Source organism: Hyperolius riggenbachi, chromosome 6 (assembly GCF_040937935.1).
Source record: "Hyperolius riggenbachi isolate aHypRig1 chromosome 6, aHypRig1.pri, whole genome shotgun sequence".
Classification (NCBI taxonomy): domain Eukaryota; kingdom Metazoa; phylum Chordata; class Amphibia; order Anura; family Hyperoliidae; genus Hyperolius; species Hyperolius riggenbachi.
In genome coordinates, this window is record NC_090651.1 from 235,881,289 (window position 1) to 235,893,845 (window position 12,557).

Here is a 12,557-nt window from a genome sequence, read left to right on the forward strand (position 1 = left end):
TGGGCAACAGTATTTGAGTGTGTGTACACTCACCTTAAAGGGAACCTAAACTGAGAGGGATCTGGATGTTTCCTTTTAAAAAATACCAGTTGCTTGTGAGTCCTGCTGATCTCTTTGCTGCAGTAGTATCTAGCTCTCACACCTGAAACAAGCATGCAGCTAATCCAGTCTGACTTCAGTCACAGCACCTGATCTTCATGCTTGTTGAGGGGCTGTGGCTAAAAGCATTAGAGACACAGGGTCAGCAGGAGAGTCAGGCAACTGGTATTATTTTAAAAGGAAAAATCCACATACTTCTCAGCTTAGGTTCCGTTTAAAGATACCCCGATGTGAGAGTGATATGGAGGCTGCCATATTTATTTTAACCCACGTCAGAAGCACTGTACTAGGGGATGGTGGTGAGAGTTGCAGGGAAGCAGAGCACACAAACCTGGAGACTGTAAGCTGTAGCTGTTTAGTGTTAACTGCACCAGTAGGCATCCATTGATTGTAAGGGAGCATTGGACAGAGGCTGCACTGTTGCTTGAAGTGACCAAGTATTGTGGAGGCATTCACTGGTTACATGTATGGATCAGCCAGGTGCCTCCCTTCCCCTACAATTGAGGATTGTGCCTATTTTTTCATACCACCACTTAATACTAGAGGCTGAAACAGGGCCACTGATTGAAGAAGTAGAGTCGATTTGTGGAGCTCATTCTTGTGGTTACTTGAGGAGTGACCCAGAGTGGGTTTGAACTGGTATAGGAGATACAGTGTGCACTTAGCTTATTGTTGCATTTTGTTTCTTTACTTAGACCCTACAAGGGCTAAGTGTAGAACCCCCACAGTAGGAAGGGGTGCAATTGGTAATCTGTTTATTGTAACTTTGTTTCCATTGCAAGGTTTATAAGTGTTTTATGTATGCAAAAGAAGCAGGCAAACTTTTCTGAAATGTAACTAGATGAGAAACACTTAACTGCTTCCGGACCAGTCCGATTGAAATCTACACCCTATTTGGGACACGTTATCCTTGCCAGGGCATAAATCTCAATCTCCACGCCGCACATTAGCTCACAGTGATATCACAGGGTTCATTGGCTCCTGACTGGTTCAAGGAGCTCTGCAGTCATAGTAACGGCACAGCGAGTGGGCTTCGGCCACGGGAGAGCAGAGCTAACAGCAAGAGTGACAGTTCGATGCGGCAGGATGTCGGTAAGCCCCGTTTTTTGTATTAGCAGTCTCTGGTCCTGTTTAATATTTCAGTTATGCACAAGTAGGCTCCTCTTCACATACCTCGCTGTCATACTGTTCATCATCACTGTCAAATTTCACTCCTTTTTCCATCAGACTCTGCAATAAAACGTAAGAAAGTCACATTACTGAATTATACACAATTCACACAGAGAAGATTGTTGTGACCTCTTAGTAGTGATACATCAACATGCTACTGTTTTCTTAAAGTGAACCAGAGATGAAAATAAACTGATGAGAAAACAACTGTATTTATCCCCTACTCCTAAAAATAGAGTTAATATACATGAACTATTGACTCTTTTCTATCTCTCCCTTTCCCTCATAAGTTGTATTCTGTCAGGAAGACTTTTATGGCTGTGGTGTCACTTAAACCAGAGACGAAGCACCCTCATGTATTCTATTACATTTATCAGTGGGAACATGACAGTAAACACCTACCCTGCTTTTAGTTTCATTCTTATCTGATTAATTAGTCTATTATCAGCTGTGATAAGAATCCCAGAGTGGCTCAGTCTAGGTTTGACCTGGAATCATTATAGCTGAGTCCCTCTTCTGTGGAGTCTTTTCAAGCCCAAGCCTGCCACCTCCTGGCTCAGATTTCCTGCTTTGCATGCTGAGAGCTGTGATGACATGGGAGGGGCTGCTCCTGCTGAGAGAGAATCTCTGAAACAGACAAGTGTGGCTGCAATATGATCTGTGTGCATAGATAATGATGATGACTGCAGTTTCATTCCTACAGGCAGCTGCACATCATACCAAAATGAAAGCGCAAAGAAGAAAGGCTGCAGCAGCCTTTTCTCATATAGCCTAGCCTAGCATAGTCTCATATAGCCTAGACAGCACATCCAGAACTCATAACCCGGAAGCAGAAGGGATATGAGCCGGCGGCCATATTTGATTTTTCCTGGAGCAATAATGGATAAAAAAAAAAAAAAAAACACTAAAAAAGGCACACCAGAGCGGCGAAATTATCAGGTAGAGCATTTATTCTTTACAAGCTATCGACTGATAGGTTTATTTTGTGTGAAACGTTCATCTCTGGTTCCCTTTAAGGACCAGGGGATTTTTCCCTGCGCTGTGCTGGGTGGGCTCTTCAGCCCCCAGCACAGATCGTGTTTGCTGCAGGGCGATCAGACTCCCCACCCCTTTTTTTCCCCACTAGGGGGGTCTGATCGCCGCCGCTCTGTGTGGCCGAGCGGAGGGGGCTCTTCAAAGCCCCCCTCCGCAGCGCTATTCCCCCCTACCTCTCCTCTCTACGGGCGGTACAGGATGGCGATCCGTCCTGTACCGCCTCTGATAGGCTTCAGCCTATCAGATGCCGGCGATCCCCGGCCAATCAGAGGCCGGGAAACGCCGATCTCCTTTACGGCGCTGCTGCGACAGCAACGCCGTATGCTGTAAACACCGGGGATTTCTTCCCCGCGTGTTTACAATTAGCCTGCGAGCCACGATCGGAGGCTCGCAGGCTGTTCACGGAGACTCCCTCCGTGAACTGTCATGGAGCGGAAACACCACTGCGACCTGCCGACGCCTATCGGCGTTAGGTGGTCGTTAAGTGGTTAATGGTGATGTTTACTATATTCCCAACAAGACAGAAGTGGTCACTTACATGCCTGAAAATTAACTCTTTCATGCAGCAAAATAAAACAAGTAAAACAGCCTGATTATTAATATGTTTTGAACTGTACATACACAGGCCTATCTCATCAGGTCACCTTGGGTACACTTTAAAATAGACAGTAACTGAAAGTTACCACTTCCACTTGTCCAAAAAGTAAAACCAGAATGCATCACTTTAAGACAATGCACAGAGCAGTATAATATTCTTTTTGCCATTTTAGGATTTGCATTGCTCTGCCAACTATTCCAAAATGATGCATATTTAAAGTTAACCTACAAGTGAGAGGAATGTGCAGGCTTTGTTGGAATAAATGAGTTACAACTGGACTCCATTATATAAATTTTATATGGAGCACATATATCCTTATGGACATATTTGGTTGCAAATAATCGTCAATTATAAAGATCAAAAGCAGGCAATTCATACGAAATGTTATAATTTAAATTGTACAAACTAAATTTAAAATCAGTAAATAAATGTACTTAGAGAAGAGGATGGAAACTTTACCCAACATGTGAGGACTGGCCATGTCCATTAAATGGCAGATAGATAAGCATTCACTATACAATAGACCCACATGGGATAAGCCTAGCATGCGATTTGAAAGATGGTTTAGTACATAAACTGTTTTATTGGGTGAGAACACTCTAGCCCACATGGAAGATGCACGATGTTGGTGGGAGGGTTGCAATTAAAAAAAAAAAAAAAAGTCCACTAGAATAGGACTGTCAAATAATAGAAGTATAGGGCCAGTGCATACCAAAAACCGCTAGAAGATCTGCAAACGCTAGCAGTTTTTCTGAGCGATTCTAGGCATGTTTAGAGCGATTTTGTACACATGCCTCGTGTTCTTTGGAGCATTTATGTGTAGCAGATTTTATATTTTGTTACAGTAAAGCTGTAACCAAACAGCTTCTGTAACAAAAAAGCTTGGAAAACTGCTCTCATCTAGCATTTTCAGAGCGGTTTTCCACTTTCCTATACTTAACATTGAGGCAGAAACACCTCAGAAATCAGCCAAAATGCTGCAGGACCAGAGTTTTTGTTTAGGGGAAAAAAAACAAACAAACAAAAAAACAAAACAAAAACGAACCACTCTGGTGTGCACCATCCTATTGCAATACATTAGCCAAGAGTTTTTCAGCCCAAAAGCATTTTCAAAAACTCAGAACCGCTCTTGGTGTGCACCAGCCCATAGATAGATAGATATCTCTAGATTTATCTATATCAGGGATCTCAATAAGGAGCCACAGAGTTTCACAGTATAACGTGTGGAGGGAGGGCAGTCATAATGTAAATAGCACATATTAGTATAGATGATAAAATGGAGTTCAGGAGTAAGCACAGTTGCTGGGAATCTTCCATGCAGGTGCTTATATATAAATGCTTGACTATACAGTTAATAGTCCAACAATAGGGATAGTCAGTGAGATGGAAATAATTACGAGTTGATGCAAAATTATGTACATTTTGTATGTAAATTTATGCTGCTTAAAACTGGACCAATCAAATCCCTCAAATGTTTAGTTTGATTCCATTTTTAAGTTATATGTGTGAATCTGCCAGGTGCAGCATTATACAGAATTTACACATGTGTATCAGCCAGGTGCAGGATTATACAGAATTTCCATGTGTGGTTCAGTCAGGTGCAGGATTATACAGAATTTGCATAATCCTTCATCAACTCAGATATCTCATCGACCATTCCTATTATACAATGTTAAAATGAGCTCATATTGTAAGCAATAAGGTATATAATCAAGTTATCAGCAATAAACTTTAGACCAAAGTTCAAAATGTCTTTAGCAAATGAGGACTTACCTTAAACTTTCCTTCATGATAGTTATCAATTGCATCATTGTAGTATTCTGATGAGAGCTGTAACCAAGAGGAAAAAAGACATACTTAGATCAAAAAGAATATGCTTCCCTAACTAGTAAACAATGGATTGGACTGCAAAGTGATGTACCTCTTTAGTGGAAGGGATGGCAGCCTTGGACAAAGATTCATCATACACATCCCCATCTGTCTTTGCTGTTTTTGGCTTCTGATTCCTGAAACATTATAGGGCACACAACTTCACACTTTGAACCAAAAATAGTACTCTAGAATACACAGTATACTGAATACACACAGGCACATTACTAATTGTCCTAATGTGAACGGCCGATTACTCTTTATGGCCACTTCCTATTTTGGATAAGTGTTAGTAAACATCTTAAAAATAAAGCACCGATTAGAAAGTGATATAACCCAAGAGTTAATTCTTTATACTGGTTTGAAACTGCTGTACTTTCTCGGTTTTGAGCAAATTGCTTATATCAGCAAGATGGCAGCTCCATGCAAGAAAACAAAAGAGCAGCAGAAATAATCTATGGGAAAGAATTAGCAGTGGAAACCTACTGAGGGTCCTTTCCCACTAGCCAGGGGCGCCTCTAGCCTTCTTGTCACTCCAGGCAAGAAATCCTGTGCCCCCCCCCCCCCCCCCCCATAAAAAATAAAACAAAAATCATATACATTATAGAACACTTCACACATGATATAAGCCATCAGAGAAGGATGACTATAAAACGGGGCCCTAGGCAAGATAACACTTTGCCCTCCACTGATAGTTACCACCTGGCTTATTTAGTTAGATTTGGTGGGGACTAACAACCACCAGGCCCCTAAACTCTCTCTAGACCCTAGGCAGTTGCCTACGTTTGCCTTGTGGATGATCAGCATTGTATGCCATACAGCACATGCTGCCAGTATGCACCTCAAATACATACAGCATCCACACTACAAGTTCCAATGGCAGTCACATTGCAAGATTGGATTATCAAGAAAGACATTCTTACTTTCAAAATAATTTTTCACAAACATTATGAGGTATGCAAATATGTTACCACCTGTTAGGGTAGGACTGGAGTGGGTATATCATGACATTGAAGGGCTGATATGGTAAGGTGGTTTAAGGCCCAGTGCACACCGAGCGGTTTTTGCAGTGATCCGCCAACCGCATCTGTCTGTGAAAATGCTTGGCTAATGTATTTCAATGGGATGGTGCACACCAGCGGTTTGAGGTTTTTAGCAAACCGCAAACGTGCCTCCTGCTGCACATTTGCGGTTTGCAGAAGTGATTCTGCCGCAATGTAAATTATAGGAAAAATGCAAACCGCTCTGAAAAATGCTAGATCAGAGCAGTTTTCCAGACGTTTTTGTTACAGAAGCTGTTCAGTAACAGCTTTTACTGTAACAATATTTGTAATCTGCTTCACAAAAACGCTCGGCATGTTTAGAAAAGGTCTCTAAACATGTCTAGAATCGCTCTGAAATCTGCTCCAAAAACCACTAGCGTTTTGAGGATCTGCTAGCGGTTTTGGTGTGCACTGGGCCTAATAGTTTGATTCATAATCCATTCTGGAGATAAGCACAGTGTTTGTAGTGTAAGTGATACAAGAGAAGAGAAGTAGAATGGAGGGAGGAAGGGTAGTAGAGGGTCAGAATTGATGACATGTATGAGCAGATATCTATGAGTAGAATAGAGGCTCAGTGGGTAGCACTACTGCATTTTAGTGCCGAGTCCTAGGCTTGAACATTGGCCAGGGCAAAATCTGCATGGAGTTTCTGTCTTCAGACACTTCAGACATTTCCTGCATCCTAAAAAACATACTAATAAGTCAACTGGTTTACCCCAAAACAATCCTATATTGAAAATATTAGATTATAACTGTGGTAGAGATTAGATTGTGAGCTCCTCTGAGGACAGTTAGTGACATGACTATGTACTCTGTAAAGTGCTGCAGAATATGTCAGTGCTATATGAATACATAATAATATGGTAGTATATTAGACTATGACTTATGCTGGATACACACGGTGCGTTCGTGCACTCGATTTTCCCGTCGATTCCCGTCGATTCGTTTATTTCCAACATGTCCGATTTGGATTTCGATGGATCGTTAGGTCGATTCGGCATACTTTGCATGCGAATCGACCTAACGATCCATCGAAATCCAAATCGGACATGTTGGAAATAAACGAATCGACGGGAATCAACGGGAATCGACGGGAAAATCGAGTGCACGAACGCACCGTGTGTATCCAGCATATGGTTGGATTAGATTGTGAGCTCCTCTGGGGACAGTCAGTGACATGACTATGTACTCTGTAAAGTACTGCAGAAGATGTCAGTGCTTTATAAAAACATGATGATAATAATATGGTCGGACATTACAGTTTGACTATGGTAGGGATTAAATTGTAAGCTCCAGTGAGCAGTCAGTGACATGACTATATACTCTTTAAAGTGCTGAAGATGTCAGTGCTACATAAATACACAATAATAGTTTCAAATGCTACTGGCTCCCCTGAAGAGCGCTCAGACTAGTGTACATAGTTGTGCACATTGTTCCCCAAGTAGCAGTTGTTTGGTCAGAGAGACAGTGGGAGAGGGAGCATGAGCAGAGGGTGAGCAAAGTTAAGCTCCACACTCACCACAGTGACTGCAACAACACAGGAAGATGGATCCAGCGAGGTGTCCCCTCATGACAAGCGTCCATTGATTCATCTGTCACGTGACATTACAGGAAGGGTGCGAACGAGAAGTCAAGCGACCGGAGTACTTTACGGGGTGTCGTCAAGGATCTTAAAGATCCGATCCTGAGTGACGGTCACTTTTCACCACACAACGCTAAGCGATGTCACGACATCGTGTAAATGACTACTTGTCGCTCAAAAAAAAAAAATTGATGGACATCGGGAAAATCGTTGGAAAAATCGTGAGGTGGTACATAGCATTAGAGAGAGGGCAAACAGACAGCATTAATGGAAATACATTATTATGCCAGCTTCAATTATAAATAGTGATGGATGTAATTACACACATTGCTTACATGTCCATTATCATTGTTTGAGCTTTAGATGCTGCCCTCCTATTCACTCTCACAATGAAAGACAAAACCTGCAACCCCCAATGTGTACATTACACACTTCAAACACTGTCCTTGTGAATTCAGGGAGAAGTGCAGGCTGTGTGTCCCAGAGGGGAGAGGATCAGATGATCCTACCGCTCCATAGCTAGTCATGGCGAGCATCCTGACATCTAGATATGCCAGACATTCTAGCAGAGCACAGGGCTGTCTGCAGAGTTTACTGTTTGTTTGTTTGTCTGTCTGTCTCGCTCTGCAGACTCAGTAACATTTGGGGGTAGGGCGCTGTCACCTCTGTACACTGAATAGTGAGGGACTGTCTCAAATCTTTCTATGAATCCTTATTAGATGCATTCCTAAAAACACTTGTGAGAGTAGAAAACTTTCTCTATATACCCTTAAATGTCAGTCAGCCACTCAGGCTCAGGGTGGTGGGGCAGAGAACAGCTATAAACCAGACACCTTCTTCTTAGGGAGTATCTATAAATCTGAACTCTGAATGATGCTTTATCAGTGACTTAGCAGAAGGCTATTTGTGAAAAGAGCAGAGTAACCAAGCAGCTCAGGGTGACCCAAGCTACTAGGAATGTATAGGGGGATAAAAGGAACCAAAATGCCCTCCTACTAAAAAAGCAAAGCTTGGTGTAATGTGCCTTCTTAAAACAGAAGGAAATCTATTTCTCTCCAGTCCCTTACAACGGTCTTTCATGACTGGAATTTTTATTTCCCCTTGGACTGACAGTAATTTATTGCGCCTTTCCCTATCAAAGCCGTTCCAAGCCGCTGCCTGGGTGGTCTGTAGGTTAAGGCGCCCCTGCCACTAGCTAACATATGCACAAACCCGATTTCGTGCATGGGTTATGAGCACAGCATGACATCAGGAAGTGGCGTTTCGACGTCTGTCAGCGCCACTAGTTCTAATTCACACGACAGGGAAACCCTTGTGTCGTACGATTAAAAGCTCCCAGAGGTGTTACAACGTAATGCTCTGGAACGCTTTGTCTAATGTGAATGGTAGCATGAGTCAATAGACTTTCATGTTACTTTCCTTCCCGCATCCTAGGTGTATTCCATCAAAACGTTCTAGTGTGAAAAACCTCACACTCACCTCCTCCTTCAAATCAAAACCCACCCAGAACTTTTTCCTAGCTTCAAAAAGCCAAGTTATTTACTGCTGTGTGTCCATGAGGCCACATTCTCAGTGGCGCAATGTAATGGCTGGTTTGTAATGCAGCTTACTGCACTGTAATTCACCACATATGCAACATTCACAGTGTAGCAATTGTGTTACAGTGTAAGGGGTTGTGGTATGGCAATGCACTGCATGCCTGAAGGAGGGATGCACTTAACCATTTTATCTTCTTTGCCACCCATGGCAGAGAGAGGAAAAGCATGACATATCCATCAGAAACGTAGACATGATTAAAATCCTGATCAGAGAGCAGGTGTGGGACACAATGATGTGGAAGAAACTTCACACGGCAGGTCACTCACAACTCCAGTACACAGCAGTATCAAGAACGTTCAGATCACTGGAAGGAGTAGCAAAAACAGTGACATCCCGATAACCTACTCGAATGCTTCTTCCTCCATGCCTGCGCACCACAGCTCAGGCTCCCTTATACACACATCTCATTAGCCAGAAATAAACCCAAATCACTGACCTGCGAGGCTTCCCCATGCTTCCCTCTTGTACAGCCTCTGTAGTACCCACGTGCCCACTGTTTCCTGTCCATACGCGTATACAGTCTCAACGAAAACAGAATCGACGTCTTTTGGTTCCTATTTTCTTCTAACAATTCTTCAGACAGTATAAAGCGGTGACGTTTGCGCTGTCCTTATAACCATCTAGCAAGTGTTTCTGCCTCCTGTGTGCTTATATTTGTAGATTGCCCGCGTCTAGCACTGTGTATAGAGCTGGTCTTCGAATTGATCATACATAGAATTCTGTATGTGGAATTTCTAGCTCGCCTTGATAAGGGTATCAACAGTAATAACAAAGTAGGTGGCATGTTTATGACATTTGTATGAATACCTTCATTACAGTGTGTCCTGAGATTTGATATTGTAGCTAGTCCATTTGTTCCACCCGGTAGGATTTAGAAAGTGCACAGTGGCTTTCAGCTGTTGCCATGGCGACGCCCCCTCCTTCCATGTATGGTTAAGAAGAGGGAGGAGTAACGCTCTCGGTGCTCAAGTCCAGACTGGGGGCTGCTGAGAATTGTCCCTGCTGTAATCTAGGCACTGGCAGAGCAGCAGGGCGCTCCTCCGTGTCCAGGAACACCGGGCTGCTGTGGAGGGCTGTTATCTGCATTCTACAAAGTACTAGTCCAAACAAGCAGTACTTTGATTTGTAGCAGCAGAGAGGGCAGAGAAATGCCTTGTTCTACTCTCATCCTAGCGCTCAGTGCCATGCCTATCGCAGGAAGAAAGAGGATCCCTTGAAATGCCCTTCTGAGGGATGCAAATTCATACTTTCCTGCTTTCATCTCTTTAGCTTTCACATTATTATGGCTACTTGTATACCTCTCCTATTTTGGTACTCCAGCTAATTCTGAATACTCGCCAACCTGTTGATCTGGTATCATTCTAACAGCTGAGAATTCTTAGCTTGGCATAATGGAGGTCTGGTATTGACACTTGAGATAGACCAAGCAGTCTAGAAGAAGACAGGTGGCTACAGAAGAGTACATTGTGTGGTGATCAGAGCTGAGGATGGAGAGCAGCCTGTTTAATGACCCGAAGCTTGGCAGTGGGGCTGCTGAGCTTGTATGGTGACGAGTTGAGCCTGGGCTGGAAGGTGGGTTTTCCTGAACAGAAGGGATGACTTGAACGTAAGCAGTGACCCTTTGTGTAGGTGTTATCAAGTTTGTGCTATTGTCTCTCAACTCCAAAACTTTGACATGCAACGCTGTGGACCGTAATGGTTTAAGGTGATATTTGCATGGGTATGGGTTTCTTGGGCATGAAATAAGGTTTTCTTCATGTTTCTTGGGCAGGAAATAAGGTTTTCTTCATGTGATCGGGATATAGGCAGCAGAACTTATATGAGCTATTCCCAAGCTGTTGTGTATGTCCAGTGTATGGAAACCTGATGGTGACCGGCTTGGATGGGGTGAAGTTGACCTGGACAGAAGAACTTTGAAAGCAAGGTTCATTGCTGACATAATTAAGTGAGCTAGAAATCATCTATATATCACAATCAGACCTATTCTTGGTATGGACCAGGAACTTGTGATTAGCCTTGACCTTGCAGAAGGGTTTGGGGGACATGGGCCTAAATTTTGACCCAGAGTGAAGAAGTCCAAAAAACTGTGATTGGCGTACATGTTTGGAAGTGATCCTGTGTAAGGCAAATGACATGGGTGGCAGTCATAATCTAGGAGAGGAGCTTGATAGGCCTAATTGACCGATTGACCATAGAGGCAAATGTACCTTCTGATGTGATATTAATGTTACATGTGATATATAAACTTTTGGATAACCCAAGCTTAATTTCTTATGGCTGGTATATGCTTGATATTGACAAACTGAATTTGGCCCACAGAAACCCATAGTTCTGGATCTCTTGCAGAATCCCTCATGATTTGGCTTGTCAGAAAAGGATATCCAGATGCCATCATCATCTTGCCCCATGTCGAATTTGCATGTTGTCTTTGGAGCTTCTTCCATAGTTCTGAACACAAGATATGGCCTGCGATAAGACCAGTCAGCTCTTCCAATACATTTGCTATGGATGAAACTTGCATTGAGGACATGAAGACTGGGAGTTAACAGTTACAATGGATAAGGTAACACTGACCACCTGTTCTTTGCAATTGTAAATAATTAATTGCTTTAATGTTCCCCTTGACTGGAAGTGTTTTCATATGGTTGGTTATTTTTATTAGTAACATTGCTACAGAATTTCAGGTTGTAATAAATGGAGGCTTTTCTAAAATCACATTTCTGAAATTACACTTGGGGTTCCAACAGACAGGCTGATTTATGTTTCTGGAATACGCTCTCGAGCCACTGATCGTGCAAGTTATATAAATGTTTTCTCATGGATGATTTGCATCCTATCATTAAAATATTCTGAGTATTTTCTTTCTTGCTGGTGGCATAAAATGCATTGTATTCAGTGGCGTAGCTAAGGAGCTGTGGGCCCTGATGCAAGTTTTACAGTAGGGCCCCCCAAGCATTCTATATATAACAATTGATACGCGCACCAAAACCTGCCAATGGCAAATACAGTATCAGAGGTGCAAGAAGGGAATGGGGAGCAGTTTGTTAATGATTACCACTATTCAAAGTATCTATAGATGTGATTATTATGAGCACATGACCAATAGAGAGCTAATACTGAAGTTGAGGTAAGACCCCCCGGGGCCCCTCTGGCTCAAGGGCCCCGATGCGGTCGCTACCTCTGCACCCCCTATTGCTACGCCCCTGATTGTATTGATGATTGATAAGGTGTGAAAATATCACCTTGGTGAAAAAGTAGGAGAAAAGGTAAATTAATAGTGTACTGGTTAAAGTGGACCCAAATTAAAAATACAAGATTTCAGAAATAAAATCTATTTTCTAAATTATAATAATAAATAGCAGCCTTTTTTCAGCTGCATGATGACAAATATAAAATATTTTACATTTATTGGAGGAACCCCTCCCTTCCTTTCAAATTGCCGGGACAAAATCCGGCAAACTGGTGGAGTAGGTGGTGTCCGGCAATGGAGGAATTGCTAATGGCTGCCCCCAGTATAACCCTAGTTATGAAAAGAGAAGGGCAAAAAGCATGCACTGAAATG

The 12,557-nt window shown here is 42.6% G+C and overlaps 2 protein-coding genes across 8 annotated transcripts in view; one reads left to right on the top strand and one right to left on the bottom strand.

Moving 5' to 3' along the window:
* The window catches only part of UTP3 (UTP3 small subunit processome component), a 47,057-nt gene extending 37,153 nt beyond the window's left edge, over nucleotides 1-9,904 (bottom strand). The window contains exons 1-4 of one of the 2 annotated variants that reach the window (XM_068240554.1): nucleotides 9,803-9,904; nucleotides 4,824-4,908; nucleotides 4,676-4,732; nucleotides 1,273-1,329 (exon numbers count right to left, since the gene is read on the bottom strand). In XM_068240554.1, coding sequence (XP_068096655.1) covers nucleotides 1,273-1,323 — 51 coding nt within the window. In that variant the 5' untranslated portion in view covers nucleotides 1,324-1,329; nucleotides 4,676-4,732; nucleotides 4,824-4,908; nucleotides 9,803-9,904. The other variant, XM_068240553.1, reaches the window with a different exon arrangement.
* The window catches only part of CCDC30 (coiled-coil domain containing 30), a 113,931-nt gene continuing 110,960 nt past the window's right edge, over nucleotides 9,587-12,557 (top strand). For 2 of the 6 annotated variants that reach the window (XM_068240548.1, XM_068240552.1), the window contains exons 1-2: nucleotides 9,922-10,567; nucleotides 11,342-11,558. In XM_068240548.1, coding sequence (XP_068096649.1) covers nucleotides 11,550-11,558 — 9 coding nt within the window. In that variant the 5' untranslated portion in view covers nucleotides 9,922-10,567; nucleotides 11,342-11,549. Of the gene's footprint in view, nucleotides 9,769-9,920; nucleotides 10,602-11,341; nucleotides 11,559-12,557 lie in introns of those variants that run through there. The other 4 variants (XM_068240551.1, XR_011022114.1, XM_068240549.1 and 1 more) reach the window with 4 other exon arrangements.